The sequence below is a fragment of the Squalius cephalus genome (genome assembly GCF_949319135.1).
Source record: "Squalius cephalus genome assembly, chromosome: 17".
In the NCBI taxonomy this organism is placed as follows: domain Eukaryota; kingdom Metazoa; phylum Chordata; class Actinopteri; order Cypriniformes; family Leuciscidae; genus Squalius; species Squalius cephalus.
Window position 1 is genome coordinate 17280190 of NC_137138.1, and position 18303 is coordinate 17298492.

Below are 18303 nucleotides of genomic sequence, written 5' to 3' on the forward strand. Positions count from 1 at the left end.
GTACTGGCATTGTAACGCTTTTTATTGGCTGCCACAGCTTTACTACTCAGCATCGTGGATTTTCATACAGACTGTGCACTCAGCACCATGTTATCTGACTGCAAAATTTGGGCTTTGATGACAGCAGGGATATTATATGAGGAATGACGTTATTCCGAAGATATAAATGTTCTCATGTTGGTTATTTATCAGTGCTAACTGCTGGGTAAGAACAGCTCTGCATACAATATGTTGGATATATGTACGCAACTCTCTAAAAACCTTTAGCTTACATAGTTTCTGCTGCATCTGCACGTACCACCTAGAGCTCGCACTTCTGACATTTCTCCTCAACCCCTGGAGAGGAATAGGATGTACGTGCCCAAGCCATTGCTGCGCACACACACGCTGCACACAGAAATAACCTCTACAGTTATGAATGAAACAGCAGGGAAGCAAAGGGCATGCTGAGGAAGGGACGCAAAAACTCACACAGGAGCAAGAACGCAACACACACACAGAAACAAACAGGTACCTTAAACGAGTAAAATAACCCAGGTGAGATCTCCCCCTGGGGAGGTCTGATGAGGAAAGACATTGAGTCTTACCTGTCAGAGATGTCATGACTTCCTGTGGCTCCGAGCAGTCCAAGAGCTGCACTTCCCACCACTGCAGCAGCCCCACTGCCAGCCTCCATGATACTGACTCACTGCAGAAGCAGCCTGCCAGAGAGAGAGAGAGAGAGAGAGAGAGAGAGAGAGAGAGAGAGAGAGAGAGAGAGAGAGAGAGAGAGAGAGAGAGAGAGAGAGAGAGAGAGAGAGAGAGAGAGAGAGAGAGAGAGAGAGAGAGAGAGAGAGAGAGAGAGAGAGGGTGGGGGGGGGATTGAGAGCAAGGGAGAGAGAGTAAAAAAAAAGTAAAAAAAGATGTAGAGTCAGTACAGAGTTAGAAATGAGACGAAACAACTTGGACAGGGCAAATGTGAGAGTTAAACAAGCAGAGGAGAACGGCGGCCGTGAGATTGTGTCTCTCTGGAAGATAGCAGAAACCTAGACAAATCTCTGATCTTCATACTCTATTGGGTACTTTCAGGATGATGCTTAGACTTTAGGAACATGTTTTTCTCTGCTCTCAAATGGTGATATTGCATTCATTCAACTTGATCTGACAAAACCATTAAAAAAAAAAGGACAATCAGATTAACCAAGTTGTTATGTGGTATTTTGAGATTATCACATCAGCTGATATTCATAAATTGAAAATACCCATTATAAAAACCCTTAGGAAAATAGAGGGAACCAGTGGCAAATTAGTATTCAGGGCCTTGACGTCATTCCTGCAGCACTCTATAGAGATGCCAATTCAAGGAAGCACAAGAGTACTCAGAGTACTTAGAAAATGTTATCTCTCTATAAATTACAGAAACGTCTGTCTGTCTGTGTGTGTGTGTGTGTGTCTGTCTGTCTGTCTGTCTGTCTGTGTGTCTGTTAACCACATATCTCTCGAACCGTTAGTCCGATGGATTTCAAACTTGACAGGTGTCTCGCTACGGTCACGAGTAAGTGCAGTGCCAAGTTTGACGTTGTTTGGATGAGAAATGCTAAAGATATCGTTAAATATATCATTTTTAAAAGGTTGTGGTTTAAAAATAAACATTCTGACATTAGAGGGTTGTATCGGTCAAAGAAGCCCCAAGAAGGTTGTGGTTTAAAAATAAACACTCAGTCAGCTACACTGTTTACTTCTGAATATTATAGTTTGGTTCCAGAACGTGATAAATCCATCTATCTATAAATTACAGAAACGTCTGTCTGTGTGTTATTCGCATATCTCTCGAATGTGAGATAACCACTAAATGTGTGAAAACCACTATTTTCTGTTTCAAACTTTCACATAGCATCTTTAGGTTATAATAACATAAAAAATTCAAATCCAGATTTTGATTTTCAAAGATTTATTATAAAAACGGATTATTTTTTCCCAAAAATGCAATAAATTCATGACTTTTTTTTTTTCAAAATGCAATTAATCCATTGAAACAATATAAAGTTATTTTTGATCATATTGCCATCGCAAGAAATATCTCCTGAACTTTTTTGACGGCGATCAGCTCACAAAAACTGATTTTGCACGGGCACTTTGCACTGCTCCCTGAATTGAGGCGCTTATTCATTTTCAAAGATTTATTATAAAAACGGATTATTTTTTCCCAAAAATGCAATAAATTCATGACTTTTTTTTTTTTCAAAGTGCAATTAATCCATTGAATCAATATAAAGTTATTTTTGATCATATTGCCATCGCAAGAAATATCTCCTGAACTTTTTTGACGGCGATCAGCTCACAAAAACTGATTTTGCACGGGCACTCTGCACTGCTCCCTGAATTGAGGCGCTTATTCATTTGTGGATGTTAACTGAATCTGTAAGTCAGCTATGCTGTTTACTTCTGAATATTATATTTCATTCTGGTGCGCTTAATGCTATCGCTACTGTGTAATAGTAGCCTATGCTATTCATCAACTAAACATCCTATTCAATGCGTTCACAGTCTCTTTCACGGGCATCATTTGTAGTTGCCTATTCACAAACTGTTTCCTCAAGCATAGCGTTTTCTCGGAGTTCACTGTGTGCTTTCCATGCACAAATAAAAATGTCACTGAACTTTTGCTGTGTAATTGTAACAATGAGCACTCAAACACACCAAACCAACAATTACTAAAAACACACACAAAAACTGATTTTGCACGGGCATTTTTTGCACTAGTTATAATAATAACAGCAACAAAATCAACAACATTAACACAGTTATTTAATTTCAAAAAAAGCATCATTTAAAATTATTTTCTTCACATTTTCTGCAGTACGCCTAGAACTATCAAGTTTGCTTTTTTTTTTTTTTCATCCTTGTCTAATAATATCGGCATCAGCTGTTGAAGATCCCGTATCAGTCGTTCAATAAATCAATAAAAACATCCAGTGTAAGACGGTATAATGTGTCCTTCCCTTGTGCAAGTACTTAGTGGAGGTTATTAAATCTTGTTAATAGTACCATTAAAGTTGCCACCCAATCAGACACAAAGCTAATGTTTGTCACACAGAAAAACTCCCACCCCAAAGCTCTGTGTGTATTTAATTGCAGAGACAAGAGATAAATGACAAGCTGAACAAGAGAACATTCCTCATCCATTTAAAACAACAAACCCCTAAACCCACACAGCCATCCTCCTTTAGTAGCCATCAACCACCGCCATGCGGCTTTCTTTGTGTCCTTTGAAGCAGACAAGGGAAACTTTATGAAAGACTGGCAGGCAGAAAAATTGTAGGAAGCGCCGTACACCCACGCACGCTCAAAAAGCAACATCATGTCAATGAGAGGGATGGGCTGTTGTGAGAGTTTGACACTGGTAAAGAAGAACTTGTGGAAAGTTTCCTTTGTAAACGACTCTTTCAACGATTTCCGTGTTGAGCAACTGGTTGCTGCGACTGTTATATTACATTCGAATGAATATGCTACAGGTGATATACGAATATTTTTAAGTCATCCATTTAATTATTTAATTATTCTTAACAAAAATGCCACAAATAAGTAAAACACGAGGCAAAACCTTTTACGGTACTTGCATAATGTTGTTCTGTGTGAGATATTGACAAAAAAATAATCTCAATATTTTCTGGGATTTTGTCGATAACGATCAGACGATATTTTCCTGAGCGTGTTATTGTGTTGGTACCTTGGCTGGTTTAGGACTGCCGTGGACAGCTGACTCCTAAAGTTTTTGTTATTGTTCATATTTTGTGAGATTGTTAGTTCACAGAACTGACAGAAATTTTATATCTGCATTTTTACCTATATAAGGACAATTGTGCCAGACCTAATCAAATGTACCCTATGCAAATTTTATATAAAATTATTACATTAATCAAATTCAGTTAGAATAATAAGACACTATAGGGCTGGTACCAATCAAATGAAATCAGAATCAACAAAATCCATCTGCATCTGACGTGCCATTTAGATGTAGGCCTATTTATTTAATGCAGCTCAGAGGTGACAAATGTATTTAACCTGCAGTTACAAATGCATAATTGATGTTTAAAAATAAAACATTGATGATATATATGACATGATTTTAAAACTGAAAAGATACTTTAAAATGTGAAACTAAAACCGCCAGTTGGTGGTGGCAAGTCATTGTTCCCAAGCGAATCGAGTCATTCGTTCAAATAACGAAATTCATTCAGTAACGAAACACTGCTGTGTGTTTCTCATAGACGCGAAACAGTTCTGCTGTGGCTTTGCTTGGAACTATTTTTACCAGTCATAGAGCAAAACAGGCAATATTGTGTCTAAAATGTAAGTCACTTAACCGTTTATTAAAGGTGCCCTAGAATGTGAAATTGAATTTATCTTGGCATAGTTAAATAACAAGAGTTCAGTACATGGACATGACATACAGTGAGTCTCAAACACCATAGTTTTCTCTTTCTTATTTAAATCTCGTTTTTGAAAAACACCCCTGAAAAACAGGCGAATCTCCACATAACACCAACTGTGACGCAACAGTTGGGATCATTAATATGTACGCCTCTAAAAATTTGCACATGCCAGCCCATGCTCAGTGCCAGGCGGAACTGCGCAGCCGAATCATCAGAAGTTCTGCAGGTGAAGAAACAAGCGAGGATCATAGGGAAAATGGCAGATCTATCTATAATCGGATACCGCTACAGTTTAATTCAAAGTTGTTAGTTGCTCTGCCCATTTCACCACGGACTGTTTTTCTAACCTGGAACAATATCAAGCAGCCAGGCTTCTCTTGGCGTCTCAAACGGACGAAGGGGGCAATTTCAACTAACGTTATATTCCCGCAAGCGGTAAGTAGTGATTTTATTAACGATAATTTACACTGTGTTATCTAGATCCAGCGCGATATTGTTTTTTCCTCGAGAGACATCGTGGCTTGCGAACGAAGCATGGCAGTTGCTCAGTGTTTGGATGTACAAATGAACACAAAAGTATTTTTTTAGTTCCTTCATCCGAGCCTCTGGAGAACCAGTGGGTTATGTGAATTTCTGATGTGTAATTGTTCAAGTTCAGACAGATAATCTTTCTCTCAAAGTCGTTCAACACTGTTTATGCATCAGTAGATCGCGTTGCAGTGATAAGATCTTCATTCACGCGATCAACAGGCTGTCATCTGCTCAATGCTGGAATAAATCTAAATACTTAAACTTCTCATGATTCGTTAATCCCGATAGCTGTAATAGTAAAAACGTATAAAAGCTGTAATAGTAAAAGTTTTCCAGATAGTTCTACATGTAACGCCAGATATTTCATATGCAAGCATGTCAGCCAATCACAGCAGTGGGCAACAACACTGAAGTCTCACAGCAGACACGCCCCTTCAAACAGAGTGTTCAATCCAGGGAATGAAATTAGGCTAGGAAATATGCCTTTTATTTCTAAATTATAACAAATTTTGATCTAAAAAACATACTAACATTAAAAGGGCACCCCAGGAAACATTATAAAATAATAAAATAATCCATTCTACGGCACCTTTAAATTGTATAAAATCAATATCGCATTTGCAATTGTGCTGATATTTGGGGGGAAAAGCAGCACTCTTTGTGTGATTGCTTAACTATATCATATGGTATAAATATAGCCTAAAAGACAATTAGTCACTGGGGCATTTTACTGCATTTTAATAGAGTAAATCATGCAGTGCACTCTTAATGCACATGCACAGTAGTCTAACCTAAACCGAAAAGGCAACAGCATGCAGTGTATGCACTCTCTAGGCGTGTTTTTGTTTGTTTTTTTGAAAATGAGGGACATACTCAATGTTTGCAACAACTATGATATTATATATATCACACACCCCTATGTTTTTCTATCTTTTACTACATATGATAATTCATACTCAAAGTAGAGCTGAAGTGGCATTTCATTACAAAATAGTGCTGTCACGATTCCACAAGTAAATTCAAGTGCTTGATTAAAAATTTTTTTTTAAAAAGTTCCTTGATTGCACCATTCACCAATGGGGAATAACTCCTGACATTTACATTTCATCACAACAATTCAGTGTTTCACAAGATTCAAATTACTGTATGGTCATCTTATTCAACTGCAGGAGAAACCGGGAAAAACATTTCAACACTTGGCTGACGCTTGTCATTGACAAATGAATGGCTCTCCGATCAGTGTTCTCCAAACAGTCTCAACACTGTTTCAATATTAACAGTAAAATAAGCAGAAAAATGTATACCATTTTTGTCTTGGAATAGGTCAAGAACATGAGAGGCTATTCTTTTTGTTCTTTTGATTTTTCAAATTGAGCTTACATATGAATTTATCTGCATCACTTCATTTTCAGAGTATAGTTGTCAGAGGAGACTGAAATTTCCATGCATTGCAAAGGCAAAAGGAGGACAAATACACTTTTAAACCTAACTGTTCCAAACCTCCAGACCCCCACAACAGAGCACCAGATTCATAAAGATCTGGTTGAAATATGATCTCATTGACAGGCAGACAATCTGTCTAGTGTAAGACATGGTGGCCTGCACTAATATGAGAAAGATGGGATTTGTTAACATGGCATTACATCAGAGGGCAAAACCCTGCCTCTGCAGAGTATTACCTCAACAAATGTAACACGAGGCAGGTTAGAGAATCTATTAAAATATCCGAAGGTATACACATCAGTTTAAAACTAGGAATCATGTTTCTCCCCCATTTCTCACAGCTGTCAGGAAACATCTCAATAATACAAGATTCATATCTTCATATTGTCTGCTGCTGGCAATAGTATGCATTATTTCTGAGTGAAAATAACGTGCAAGCGTGAAAAAAACAACAGTTGATTCATTAGATTTGATGTGTTAAACAATCTACGTACACTCCACATCTGTGAAATGTTTGGTAAAAATCCCAGAAAGCACAGAGTAAGGTCTGGGCGAACTGCAAAAAAATATATTTTCCTTAATCAGTATTTAAGCCTATATTGTTTTCGACAAAAAAAAAATAAAAAAATAAAAAGAAAAGTCTTTAAAACAATTTGCTTTAATCAAGTAGAAAATGTATGTAAAATATAGGCTAACTTTTTTCCTGAGAATATAGCTTGAGCTTATTTTTTTAAGAATAAACCTCTAAACTTTGTTAGAATTATGCTTAAAACAAGAAAAAAAAAGTTACATATATCTTTTAAGCATGTTTAGAGGTTTCCTATAGAAAACAAGACAAAAATACTAATTACGAGATTGTGTTTGCAGTGTAGCAATTGTCTCTCCATCCCAGGAAAAAAGCACTTGTTTTGACTTTGCATAGACAAAAGGAGAAGCTGATGAGCAAACTTGTACTTGGTAAATAGGTAATTACTGGAGGTTGTTTTGAAGAGAAGAGCATATCTATAAATCCGCTGAAGAGACCAGAGATAAGAGTAAACAGCATCCAGCGGGTGAGTCCATGAACAAAACACTGCCAGAGCTCCAATGAAGCCCTGCCTCATTCAATTATATGCCAGGAAAACTGCAGCTTTGAATGGATTTACACAGGATTTGTATAGCCAGATCTTAAATCTGTGAATGAGAAGGGGGGGGGGGGGGGGGGGGGAATCCATATTATATCTAGGTTATTTTGAGCATTGCTAACCCTGTGAAAAATGACTGTGTCGTAGGGTCAGATGCTGCTGTTTCTCAGATTAACAATTAAGACAAATTCATCAGTTCAGACTTCACTTCTCCAACCACCATACCATGACCAATGAGGAAAACAGCCACTCAGCCAACACCAAAAAAGGCATAATTTCAAGCCTAAAACTTGAGGAAATGTGTACAATACATCATGTGGCAGATACAGAGTGATGTTTTGGAAATAGTGCTATAATATCACTTTCTGTGAGAGGTGACTCAGCATGTCCATCCCCTTTCACTTGGAGTTCGGGGAACTTTGGGGAACTAAAAGCTCTGCCAGATTCAATACAGTGACCTGCCAACTTTGCTAAGAGGAGATTTGTGCAGTCACTAAAAAATAAATAAATAAATAAATAGTTAGGTAAACAGCATCATCAAGGTAAGACCTGTCAGCGTGTTATGATCTATAAGGTTATTTATCATGCTACTGTCTCATTAGCATGAAAATGTTAGACCCAAAACCTCTGTGAGAATAATTAGCATGCTTTAAAACGCTTTGCTGCCCATCCCATGGGCATCGCTATTAGATGGCTGTTCATGCTTAATTAGACAGAGAAAACAAAGGGACAGTTTGTACTGTTAACCAACCTGAACTTGCTATATTTAGAAATTGTCAGCCCCCCAACCCCCCTAACAAATTTAAAGCAACACAAATGACTAATGAAAAATCCTAGCTTGAAGTATTACCCATGGACATGTTACTTAAGTAAGGAGGAGGCTGTGTGTGTGTTATGTTTATACAGTGTTGTTTTAACTATTTCAAAACATACGTTATGGCTGAATGGGCATGTCGCCCCGCATCAAACATCAGTTATCAATCGAGCTGAATCTTGGGAGAAAAGGTCAGTGCTGATGAATAGCCCGGGCTCTGCTTGTATTGCTGGATTACATGGGAAGTGGGCAGCAATCTGAATGAATGGGAACGGGCAAAGACTGCTGGGCAGAGAGACTCGAGCCTAGAGGAAAAAAAAAAAAAAAAAACTGTGGCTCAGTGGGCCCACAGAAGAGACTCTCCACTCCAAACAATGCAGGCCGGAAACCTATGGCTTCAGCAGATCGCCTGTACAAATCCAGCAGAGTGGGGTCGTAAAGAGATCAGCCCAGAGTCCCACAATGCGGCCCTGCGTGGGCTACAGGTCATGATCAGGCCTACTAAGACTACAAAGCTGGGAAAATATAGTATGCAACTGTTTCATGCATGTGAATCTTAACACTGTACAATGCTGTGCTCTATATATCAGTGGTAAACAGGGAAACTAATAATATAATTAACATAACATAAACGAATGGACGTAATCAAAATGCTCTAGACACCATATAAAATCTTCCCCCTCTCCCCTTGTGTTCAAAACTAAGTCACCGACCCCAAAGAGTCGCAAAACCAGTTCTCTTCAAACACTGTTTATCACCTCGGCTGTCCTGAACGAGCCGGCATCGTGATTCCTCCTCCCCCCGATCGCTGGTGGACACACACATTTATGAACGCCTGTGCGGCCATGCACATTTTACTTTCACTTTAGAAATAGCACCAATTCGAGGACGCACAACTAGAACAATAACTAATTCTTTGCAGGTTACCTATTTGCATTGGGTTTAAATCCAAAATATTGCCATATTAGGCGATTTTACAATACGCTTTGAAACCAAATCTTCTCTAACTGAATTAAATAATTTTTATTAGGCTACTTTAAAAAAAAAAAAAAAAAAAAAAAACATTTTTAACTGCGGTGGGAGCTATGCCGCGGTGGGCAAGTGATGTAACCAATGAATTAGAGATGTTAAAAGTGAGTGGGTCCACATATTTTAATGACATAATTGTTTTCAGTGTTTTGCGCCACGCATTACTTAATCACGTTGAAAGGTCACGCGTGACATAGGCAGAAGTGTTTACAAACCGACCTAGTGTTTACAAAGCGAACGTGCAAAGACGAAGTCAAACATTTACAAAAAAAAAATTAAAATAAAAAGGTAAAACCACGTTTTATAGATTTTGTTTCACTAGATAAGACCCTTATTCCTCGGCTGGGATCATGTAGAGCCCCCTGCAATTTGGACCTTCAAACCATTGGTCCCCATTGAAGTCCAGTACATTATATGGAGAAAAATCCTGGAATGTTTTCCTCAAAAACACAAATTTCTTTTCAACGGAAGAAAGACAGACATGAACATCTTGGATGACGTGGGGGTAAGTAAATTATCAGGATATTTTAATTCTGAAGTGAACTAATCCTTCAGAAAACTAGATGAGTAACATACGCAAGCCTATGCTCTTATTACTGAGCTGAGCCAAATGATCCGGTTCGGTTCCCTAAAAAGAGGTTAAACAAAAGATTAAATCGACTGATCAGAAAATAGATTAATCTTAAAAACAAGCAATGGATTAATCGACTAATCGCAAAAATAACCGATAGATTAACCGATGATCAAAATAATCGTTAGTTACAGCCCTAATTTTTATATATTTTAAAACGTAATTTCTGTGATGGCAAAGCTGAATTTTCAGCATCATTACTCCAAGTCTTCAGTGTCACATGATCCTTGAGAAATCATTCTAACATGCTGATTTGGTGACATTTTGCCATTTATGTCACTGAAACCGAGACATTTTCTTCAGGATTCTTTGATGAATAGAAAGCTCAAGTGAACAGCATTTATCTGAAATAAAAATCATTTATAAAAGTACATGTCTTTCCTGTCACTCTTGATCAATTTAGTGTAGGCTAATCTTGCTGAATAAAAGTATTCATTTTATAAAATTACATATATATATATATTGAATGGTAGTGTAATATAGTGCAACATTAACCACAGACTTTATGCCAAAATAGGATGAATATGAAGCAATTACTTTCACTGTTTTGACCATCGCTAAAACAAACAAAAGCAAAAAGTTGTATTTTCTTGCGCAATGATGCAGTTCGTTCAAACTGATTACTGGTCTATTAAACAGCAATGCTACATGCTCACAAAATAACAATATGAGATCCAGAACAACAGGGGAGGAGCATTAAAAACAGACTGAGAAAAAAAAAATTGAGAATGTGAAATGACTCGGACTGAGCTGGGCACTGAGTCTAATTTTCTTTATGGCCTCTCCAGTGCTTCTGTGGAACGGTTAAGTGATTTCACTAAAGTAGTTCAAGTAGTTCATCACTACTTTCTGGAGCCAGGTTCAGAGCTAAATAAACTCTACAGAAGTTAAATGAGTAAATTCTGTCACCCTGATGCAGTTTCACACTTCAGACGCTAAGCCTTGAAGGCCAAACCTCAGGAACCTTGTGGAGTGGTACAGAGAGATAAATGATATGAGTTAGACTGTTTATCAACTAGAGAGAAAGCAAGCATATTACAATGGCCTTCAGAGGACTTTAAATGCAATAACTGATAATGAAAACTCCTTGTAGTTAGTCCATCTACTCGCTACTTATCAAACATGGCCAGTTAGCACTGAGTGTCCTGTTTATCATGCTTAGATGAATCCTAATTTTAGTGGCTGTGCACGTCACAGACTGTTCTGTTTCCAATTCAGTTGTTACTCTGAATAGCCTCACCCACTGCGAAATCTCATTGGCCCAAAATCCTTCTCCACAAAACTGTACATTAAGTACAGTGTGATTGTCACATTGTGCAGCAGTATCACGTTCAGTGTGGATGAAGTGGTCAATCAAAAGACCCGCAGGCCAATGGTGAACACAAACTGTGTGAGGTCCCAGCATGGATTAAATTCTTTGTGAACTGTCTCAATCTCATCGTCATGCCTCTTACTTTGATTAATGAGGCAGAAATAACACAGCATGATAATCCTGTCAGTGCCATCCTAGCGCTAAACAGGAACAGCACCTCACCTAAGCTCTTCCAGCACAGATTCACAGGCCTGATAAGCATCCCTTCTCTCTTTATAAATGTAAAGAATTTCCTTCTCCTCTTCATCCCTGCCCATAAAAAGAGACAGAAATCTAGGCCGTCAACCACCAGCATATGGCATTAATATTCATGAAACAGAGACTGAGTTTCAGCAAGGCCTCACTTTTATTTCACCGGCATCTTTGCTCAAAAAAGACAGAATGATACAATACCTCATTACATAGAGAAGTGAACCAAAAGCTTGTTGCTTAAACTATGTCTGCTTGCAAGGCCAAAACACAAAATCCTGCAAAAGCTCTGAGTCATCAGCAACAAGGCTGATTTGGGAAGTGAAACTGCCATCATCTCATTGTCATTTTCTCAATGCAGCACTGAAATGAATGCACTAGTTAGTTTCAAATGCACAATCAGATCCATGCCCTGTGTCGCTGACATTAATTATCCCTCAGTGTGCAGGAAGAATAGGTTATGGCTGCATGCATGGATGTATCATTATGCTTAATTGCTTCACAAATTGTGGCTAACTTCATGTTCGCTTCAACAGAAATTCAAACTATGGCTATATTTAAAATAAACTTAATAATGAGGAAATGCATACTTTTCCCTGCAGGAAGGAAAAAAATGTGAAGTAATTTCCCGACTGACCTTTCTTATGCATGCAAGTTACAAATAAAGCTTCAAATGAAATTTCATAAACTACTAAATCATATACTGTTACCTATAATGTAGGTTACTCATTTGTTGGTTTGTGCTTGGTTATGCAAAGTGCATGTTGGCGCCATAATGGATTAAAATTTGCATACTGAAAGAAAGTGACCTGAAATGTTGAAGGAAAAGGGTACTAGGATCTAAAAACCAAAGCACAAAAATCCCTTTTGCAATTTCTGCACAATTAAAAATACTAGCTACCCATTTTTTCATGACACCCCTATTACACACACAAAGAAAGAGCTGTTCAAAGTATCTTCTACATCTCTGGCTTCTGGATTTAATTGAGAAGTACCTACCCAGTCAGTACTTCGGGGTACACATGTAGGAGCAGATTCTTCAGACTACTTGAATCCCTTAATTAGGCCACAGTATAAATAGAAAAGCAGACTTTTGAAGAACTCTGCATGTATAGAGAGGATAAAATTAGTGGCCCAACATCAGAGGAGCAGAATATGGCACCTCTTGACTTACCAGCAAGTAACATGGAGACACAGGCTTGTCTCAAACTAATGATAAGCAGGAAGCTACAGAAACAGAACGTCAAATTAGGAGCAACTCTTTGCAGTGTGGATTACCTGGTAAAGGCATTCAGTCAACTGTAATATCATGCTACACGGCAGCAAAAAAAAAAAAAATCTGTTTTAGAGAATATATGTTGATTTAAGCTATTTTTCTTACCCACTAAACTCACTAAATTAGGAAAAAAAATATCCTAATAGGGTAAGAAAAACTTTTCTGAAAGCAACTCTTAAAATACATATTTTTTTCATGTTATGGCTGATAACTACGGAGGGGACCTTTGCAAAAATAACGATGATAAATGATAATCAAAAATAAATGACTATCGCGTGCTCACGAGAAACTTTCATGTACACAGGAGAAAACTATCTAGTTTCTAGTGATAGTTTCTCGTGCGCATGCAATAAATTGTAAATTACAAAAATAACAGTAGTGGCCAAAAGTGATATACAACCTTATGTATTCAAATTTTGTATTATTTTTTTTTATATATTTTGTATGCATGTCATGAAGTTGTGCCTGGAGTGTAATGTATGCATTCCACATTTCAATTGTATCATGCGCCATGACGATTTTTGTGGATGTCATTTTTTGGACATACCAAACTAGCACTAATAAATATATTAAACCCACAGGGGCAGGGCATATATTTATTTAACTGAATCAGCCTTTGTGAATTCACAATAGTGCTAGCTAGTATGGTTTTTAAACATCATGCAGCCTTTAAAAACGGTCTAACAATGCAGTTCATGAATTCTAGTCCTTGAAATGAGTCACTTCCGGTATTTTGCCGGTTACTCGAGACGGGTAAATTGCAATTAAGGATTTTTTTTAAATCGAGTACTTCAATTTAATAGAGGAATTTTAACAGTCCTAGCTAAAATGTAATACTAAAATTAAACATTTTAAACAAAAGTGAATTTAGGCATCACAAAATGATAATGTACAGTATGAAAAATGGATATTCATTTTCAGATTTAAAGATTACATTTAACAGTGCCATTCAATTGTTAGTGTTTTTAAGTAACAACTTAAACTTTTAAGTGAGCTTTAGATGATAGAAAAATAAATGTAAACAGAGGAAAATATTCAGTATCAAAAAAAAAGTTAACTGATTTTATGTACCAATGTATTGTGCATCCCTAAATTAATTATTGTATATAAACATTGATATTTTGACTGTAAAACAGCAATGTTCACACTTATATTCAAAAGACAAAAGTCTAGGGAAAGCGTGGGCTGGTGTAAAATACTACTCAAAGGGAAATGGATTGGAGAGCTACATGTTCCTGCACTTGTCCAGAAGCTTCCACATTTTGATTCTAGCTGCACAATAGCAGGATTCTATCTCAGTGTTTGCACCATTTCTCTCATCAGACAGACCTGTTTGATCTCACTTTTTAAGAAGCCCTGACCCTAATTCAGCAAGTAGCATGCATTCATGGGGTAGCCTAATTCATAACAGAGCAGTGGAGGAAATAGGCCACCGCTCCGAGGACTGCAGCAAATCTCAATGAGGTGCCACAGCGAGACCGTCTGGGTTTCAAATGGCAGAATGTCTAAGCCTAGAGCACAAACACACACACAAAAATATTATACAAATACACACAAAGCATGAGGCAGGAACGCTTTTAGACCAGAATGACAGTAAAATAAAACAAATGTTTTAATATTTGTTTAAACTCATACATAAACACTGGTTGTAATAACAGGCATTCATTTTTCAACATGACTAATGTTTTGACTATAGAAATCTGAGACTTTTAAAAGTGAGATGGAGTATAATGCTTGACAAAAACATTACAGGAATGACCAAATATGATAAAACTTCTCTGATAAGTGCTGTCAGACAAAACAAATCTGTTCAGTAACTCGCTGGGCTCAACCGTAACCTTATAAGCAAAATCTGTGTCCTTCTGTGTGACTATGAGACGCACAGGAGATAAAGGAACCTTGAGGATCCTGTATTCAACCATTCCAGCTGCCATGGCATTCGACACTAAATCAATACCACTGCACCCATGAGGAGAAATCTGATATTCCCTTCTGCAGTCTCGAGGGCACGAACATAACACCTGCCCATAATATCTAAATTCATCCTCTATATTAACCAGCCAATTGGCATCAAACAGAGCAACAACTTTGTAAATAACATTCAGTTGCTCCAACAGAAAAAAGAGCCTGGGTGAAGACACGACAAACATGAACTCCACTTTACGCCTGCCAAAGAGTGAACTTACTGCTTACAACATCTTAGCATGAGTATGATGAAGTATAATTATAGTGAAGTATAGTTGGTAGTTTTGAGTGAGGCCTATTTTACATGTCAGTATAAAGAGCAATGAAAGCATCTTCAGCAAATCAAAAGAGTCCACTCACAGATCAATGTGTCAGCATTAATCACCCCTCTACAGACACACTAAAGCTCAAGTTGCCTTTGGCTAGTAAATCTTTTTTTTTTACATGGAATGCAAGATCAATGCAAATGAAAAAAAAATCTATATGAATATCATATAAAATATTAATTTCAAACATTATTAAAGACAAGAAAAGAGTCTGCAATAAGAACAAATAGCCTAATGAAACTACAAGCAATAGCACAAATAAAAAAACAAAAATACAAATAAAGAAAACAAAAAAAAAGTGCTTTTCTGGTTGATATAACAGTTTTTAGATACAGATTAGGTACAGAAATTGAATAAAATAATCTAATGTAAAACAACTGCATAGTCTTATTAATTAAATATAGACTAATCTGTATTAAAGTTCCATAAGTTATTCAGACAAGAGCAGTGAATGAGTCTTGTTGCTGGATTAAAATTAAAAACAGACAGCAGCAGGTACATTGGGCTATTGTAACTTTAAAATAATGCACATTCAAATATACTGATTACACATGCGTTGCCTCTCTCAACAGTTTAAGTTCACTAAAGACATAACCGACTATGTTTACTAGGATATTTGCCAAGACGATTTGTCAAGATTTTCTGTTTGAGTGCAAGACGACGAGAAAGAGAACTCGAGTCAGTATTCGCGTGAAGTCAGACTCAGCTTTCTGGGCAAGGCTTTAATATGGCAAGGCTTAAAACACATTCTATGCACACTAATGATAAACTTTCATTGATGCGTCATTGGCCCGATCAGTGACAGTTCTGTCAACTCTTGACCATCGGGCAGTCGTTATTGTCGAGCCCTACATTTAGATCTAGCGCGTTAACTCTCTTTACGTTCTCTCTTTCTCTCACGTTGAGTGCGCGAGAACAACATAAGGTGCTCTCAGCCAAGCGACGTTGCGTAAAGCTGAGAAGGCAATGAAAGCATATCCTCCGGAAGAAATTGTTTTAAAATAACCCCTTAAAGGTGCCGTAGAATGGATTATTTTATTATTTTATAATGTTTCCTGGGGTGCCCTTATAATGTTAGTATGTTTTTTAGATCAAAATTTGTTATAATTTAGAAATAAAAGGCATATTTCCTAGCCTGATTTCATTCCCTGGATTGAACACTCTGTTTGAAGGGGCGTGTCTGCTGTGAGACTTCAGTGTTGTTGCCCACTGCTGTGATTGGCTGACATGCTTGCATATGAAATATCTGGCATTACATGTAGAGCTATCTGGAAAACTTTTACTATTACAGCTTTTATACGTTTTTACTATTACAGCTATCGGGATTAACGAATCATGAGAAGTTTTTTAAGTATTTAGATCTATTCCAGCATTGAGCAGATGACAGCCTGTTGATCGCGTGAATGAAGATCTTATCACTGCAACGCGATCTACTGATGCATAAACAGTGTTGAACGACTTTGAGAGAAAGATTATCTGTCTGAACTTGAACAATTACACATCAGAAATTCACATAACCCACTGGTTCTCCAGAGGCTCGGATGAAGGAACTAAAAAAATACTTTTGTGTTCATTTGTACATCCAAACACTGAGCAACTGCCATGCTTCGTTCGCTCGTTTGCAAGCCACGATGTCTCTCGAGGAAAAAACAATATCGCGCTGGATCTATTTAACACAGTGTAAATTATTGTTAATAAAAACACTACTTACCGCTTGCGGGAATATAACGTTAGTTGAAATTGCCCCCTTCGTCCGTTTGAGACGCCAAGAGAAGCCTGGCTGCTTGATATATGTTCCAGGTTAGAAAAACAGTCCGTGGTGAAACGGGCAGAGCAACTAACAACTTCGAATTAAACTGTAGCGGTATCAGATTATAGATAGATCTGCCATTTTCCCTATGATCCACCTCCTGCTTGTTTCTTCACCTGCAGAACTTCTGATGATTCGGCTGCGCAGTTCCGCCTGGCACTGAGCATGGGCTGGCATATGCAAATTTTTAGAGGCGTACATATTAATGATCCCAACTGTTGCGTCACAGTTGGTGTTATGTGGAGATTCGCCTGTTTTTCAGGGGTGTTTTTCAAAAACGAGATTTAAATAAGAAAGAGAAAACTATGGTGTTTGAGACTCACTGTATGTCATGTCCATGTACTGAACTCTTGTTATTTAACTATGCCAAGATAAATTCAATTTCACATTCTAGGGCACCTTTAAACCATGACTTATGGCAAGTTTTGTGGATAGAAATGGACATTGAGACATACAAATATGCCATACCATCAACAGATTCAAGGCATGATTATTGCAGCACGTACCTTGAACTGGTCACAAACAGAAACCTTCAATTTATAATTTTAGACAGGATTATTCATGTTTTTCTTTTGTGTTAATTTTCAGTTATAAGGTAGAAATTGAAAGGGGAAAAATGAAACGGCACAACACAGAAAGATTATTTACAATTTATTGAAACATTTTTCTTAATGGCAAAGGCCACACCCAACCTGTGAGCACTTAATTTTTCTGAGCTTTTCATAGGAGATCTCTAAGACTCTTTGGTAATTGAATGCTATTGTGGGAGGGGGGCATTAATGCTGACACGCATGCACATGGCCAGATGTTGTCCTTGTAGCCTATTCCTCAGGTCTGTCTTCACCTAGAAATAAAGGAGAATCTTTTCACAGATTTTTTTTTTTTTTTTTCACTGAAAAATGTCAGTATTCGGTACCAATACCAGTGAAAATCCACGATTCTCAGTACCAATTTCGCAGTTCGTACCGCTTTCTCCTTTCCACAAGCACTTACTCTCCCGTGGCGTCTGTCGTTGCTATGCAACCATGAACAGAGGCGTGCCTGGAAAAACGAGCACGCCTTGTTGCTTCTATTATGAGCGTGCTTGCCGCGCACCTACTTTTGAAATAACGAATTTGCATGTGCAAAAAACGTGCTGTGAGCGCCCCCTTATGGCAACGTGACATTAGCCTAATTGAAAATATTTCCAAATGTGGCTCTTTCCTCCTTTCTTGTCAACAAGTGGATTCAGAGCACTGCATTAGCAGTGCCGCTGGTCGCCATGTCTGAATACATAGGGCAGTGGTTCTCAACCCGCGGCCCGTCACAAATGCTGATGCGGCCCATGCTGACCACGTAAGAAAAAAAAAAAAAAAAAAAAAAAAAATTATTAATAACT

The 18303-nt window shown here is 37.7% G+C and overlaps 1 protein-coding gene across 3 annotated transcripts in view; it reads right to left on the minus strand.

Moving 5' to 3' along the window:
• arhgap32b (Rho GTPase activating protein 32b) overlaps nucleotides 1-18303 on the minus strand; it is a 116387-nt gene that overhangs the window by 69100 nt on the left and 28984 nt on the right. For all 3 annotated transcript variants that reach the window (XM_079847262.1, XM_079847261.1, XM_079847260.1), the window contains exon 2: nucleotides 588-701. In XM_079847262.1, coding sequence (XP_079703388.1) covers nucleotides 588-676 — 89 coding nt within the window. In that variant the 5' untranslated portion in view covers nucleotides 677-701. The remainder of the gene's footprint in view (nucleotides 1-587; nucleotides 702-18303) is intronic.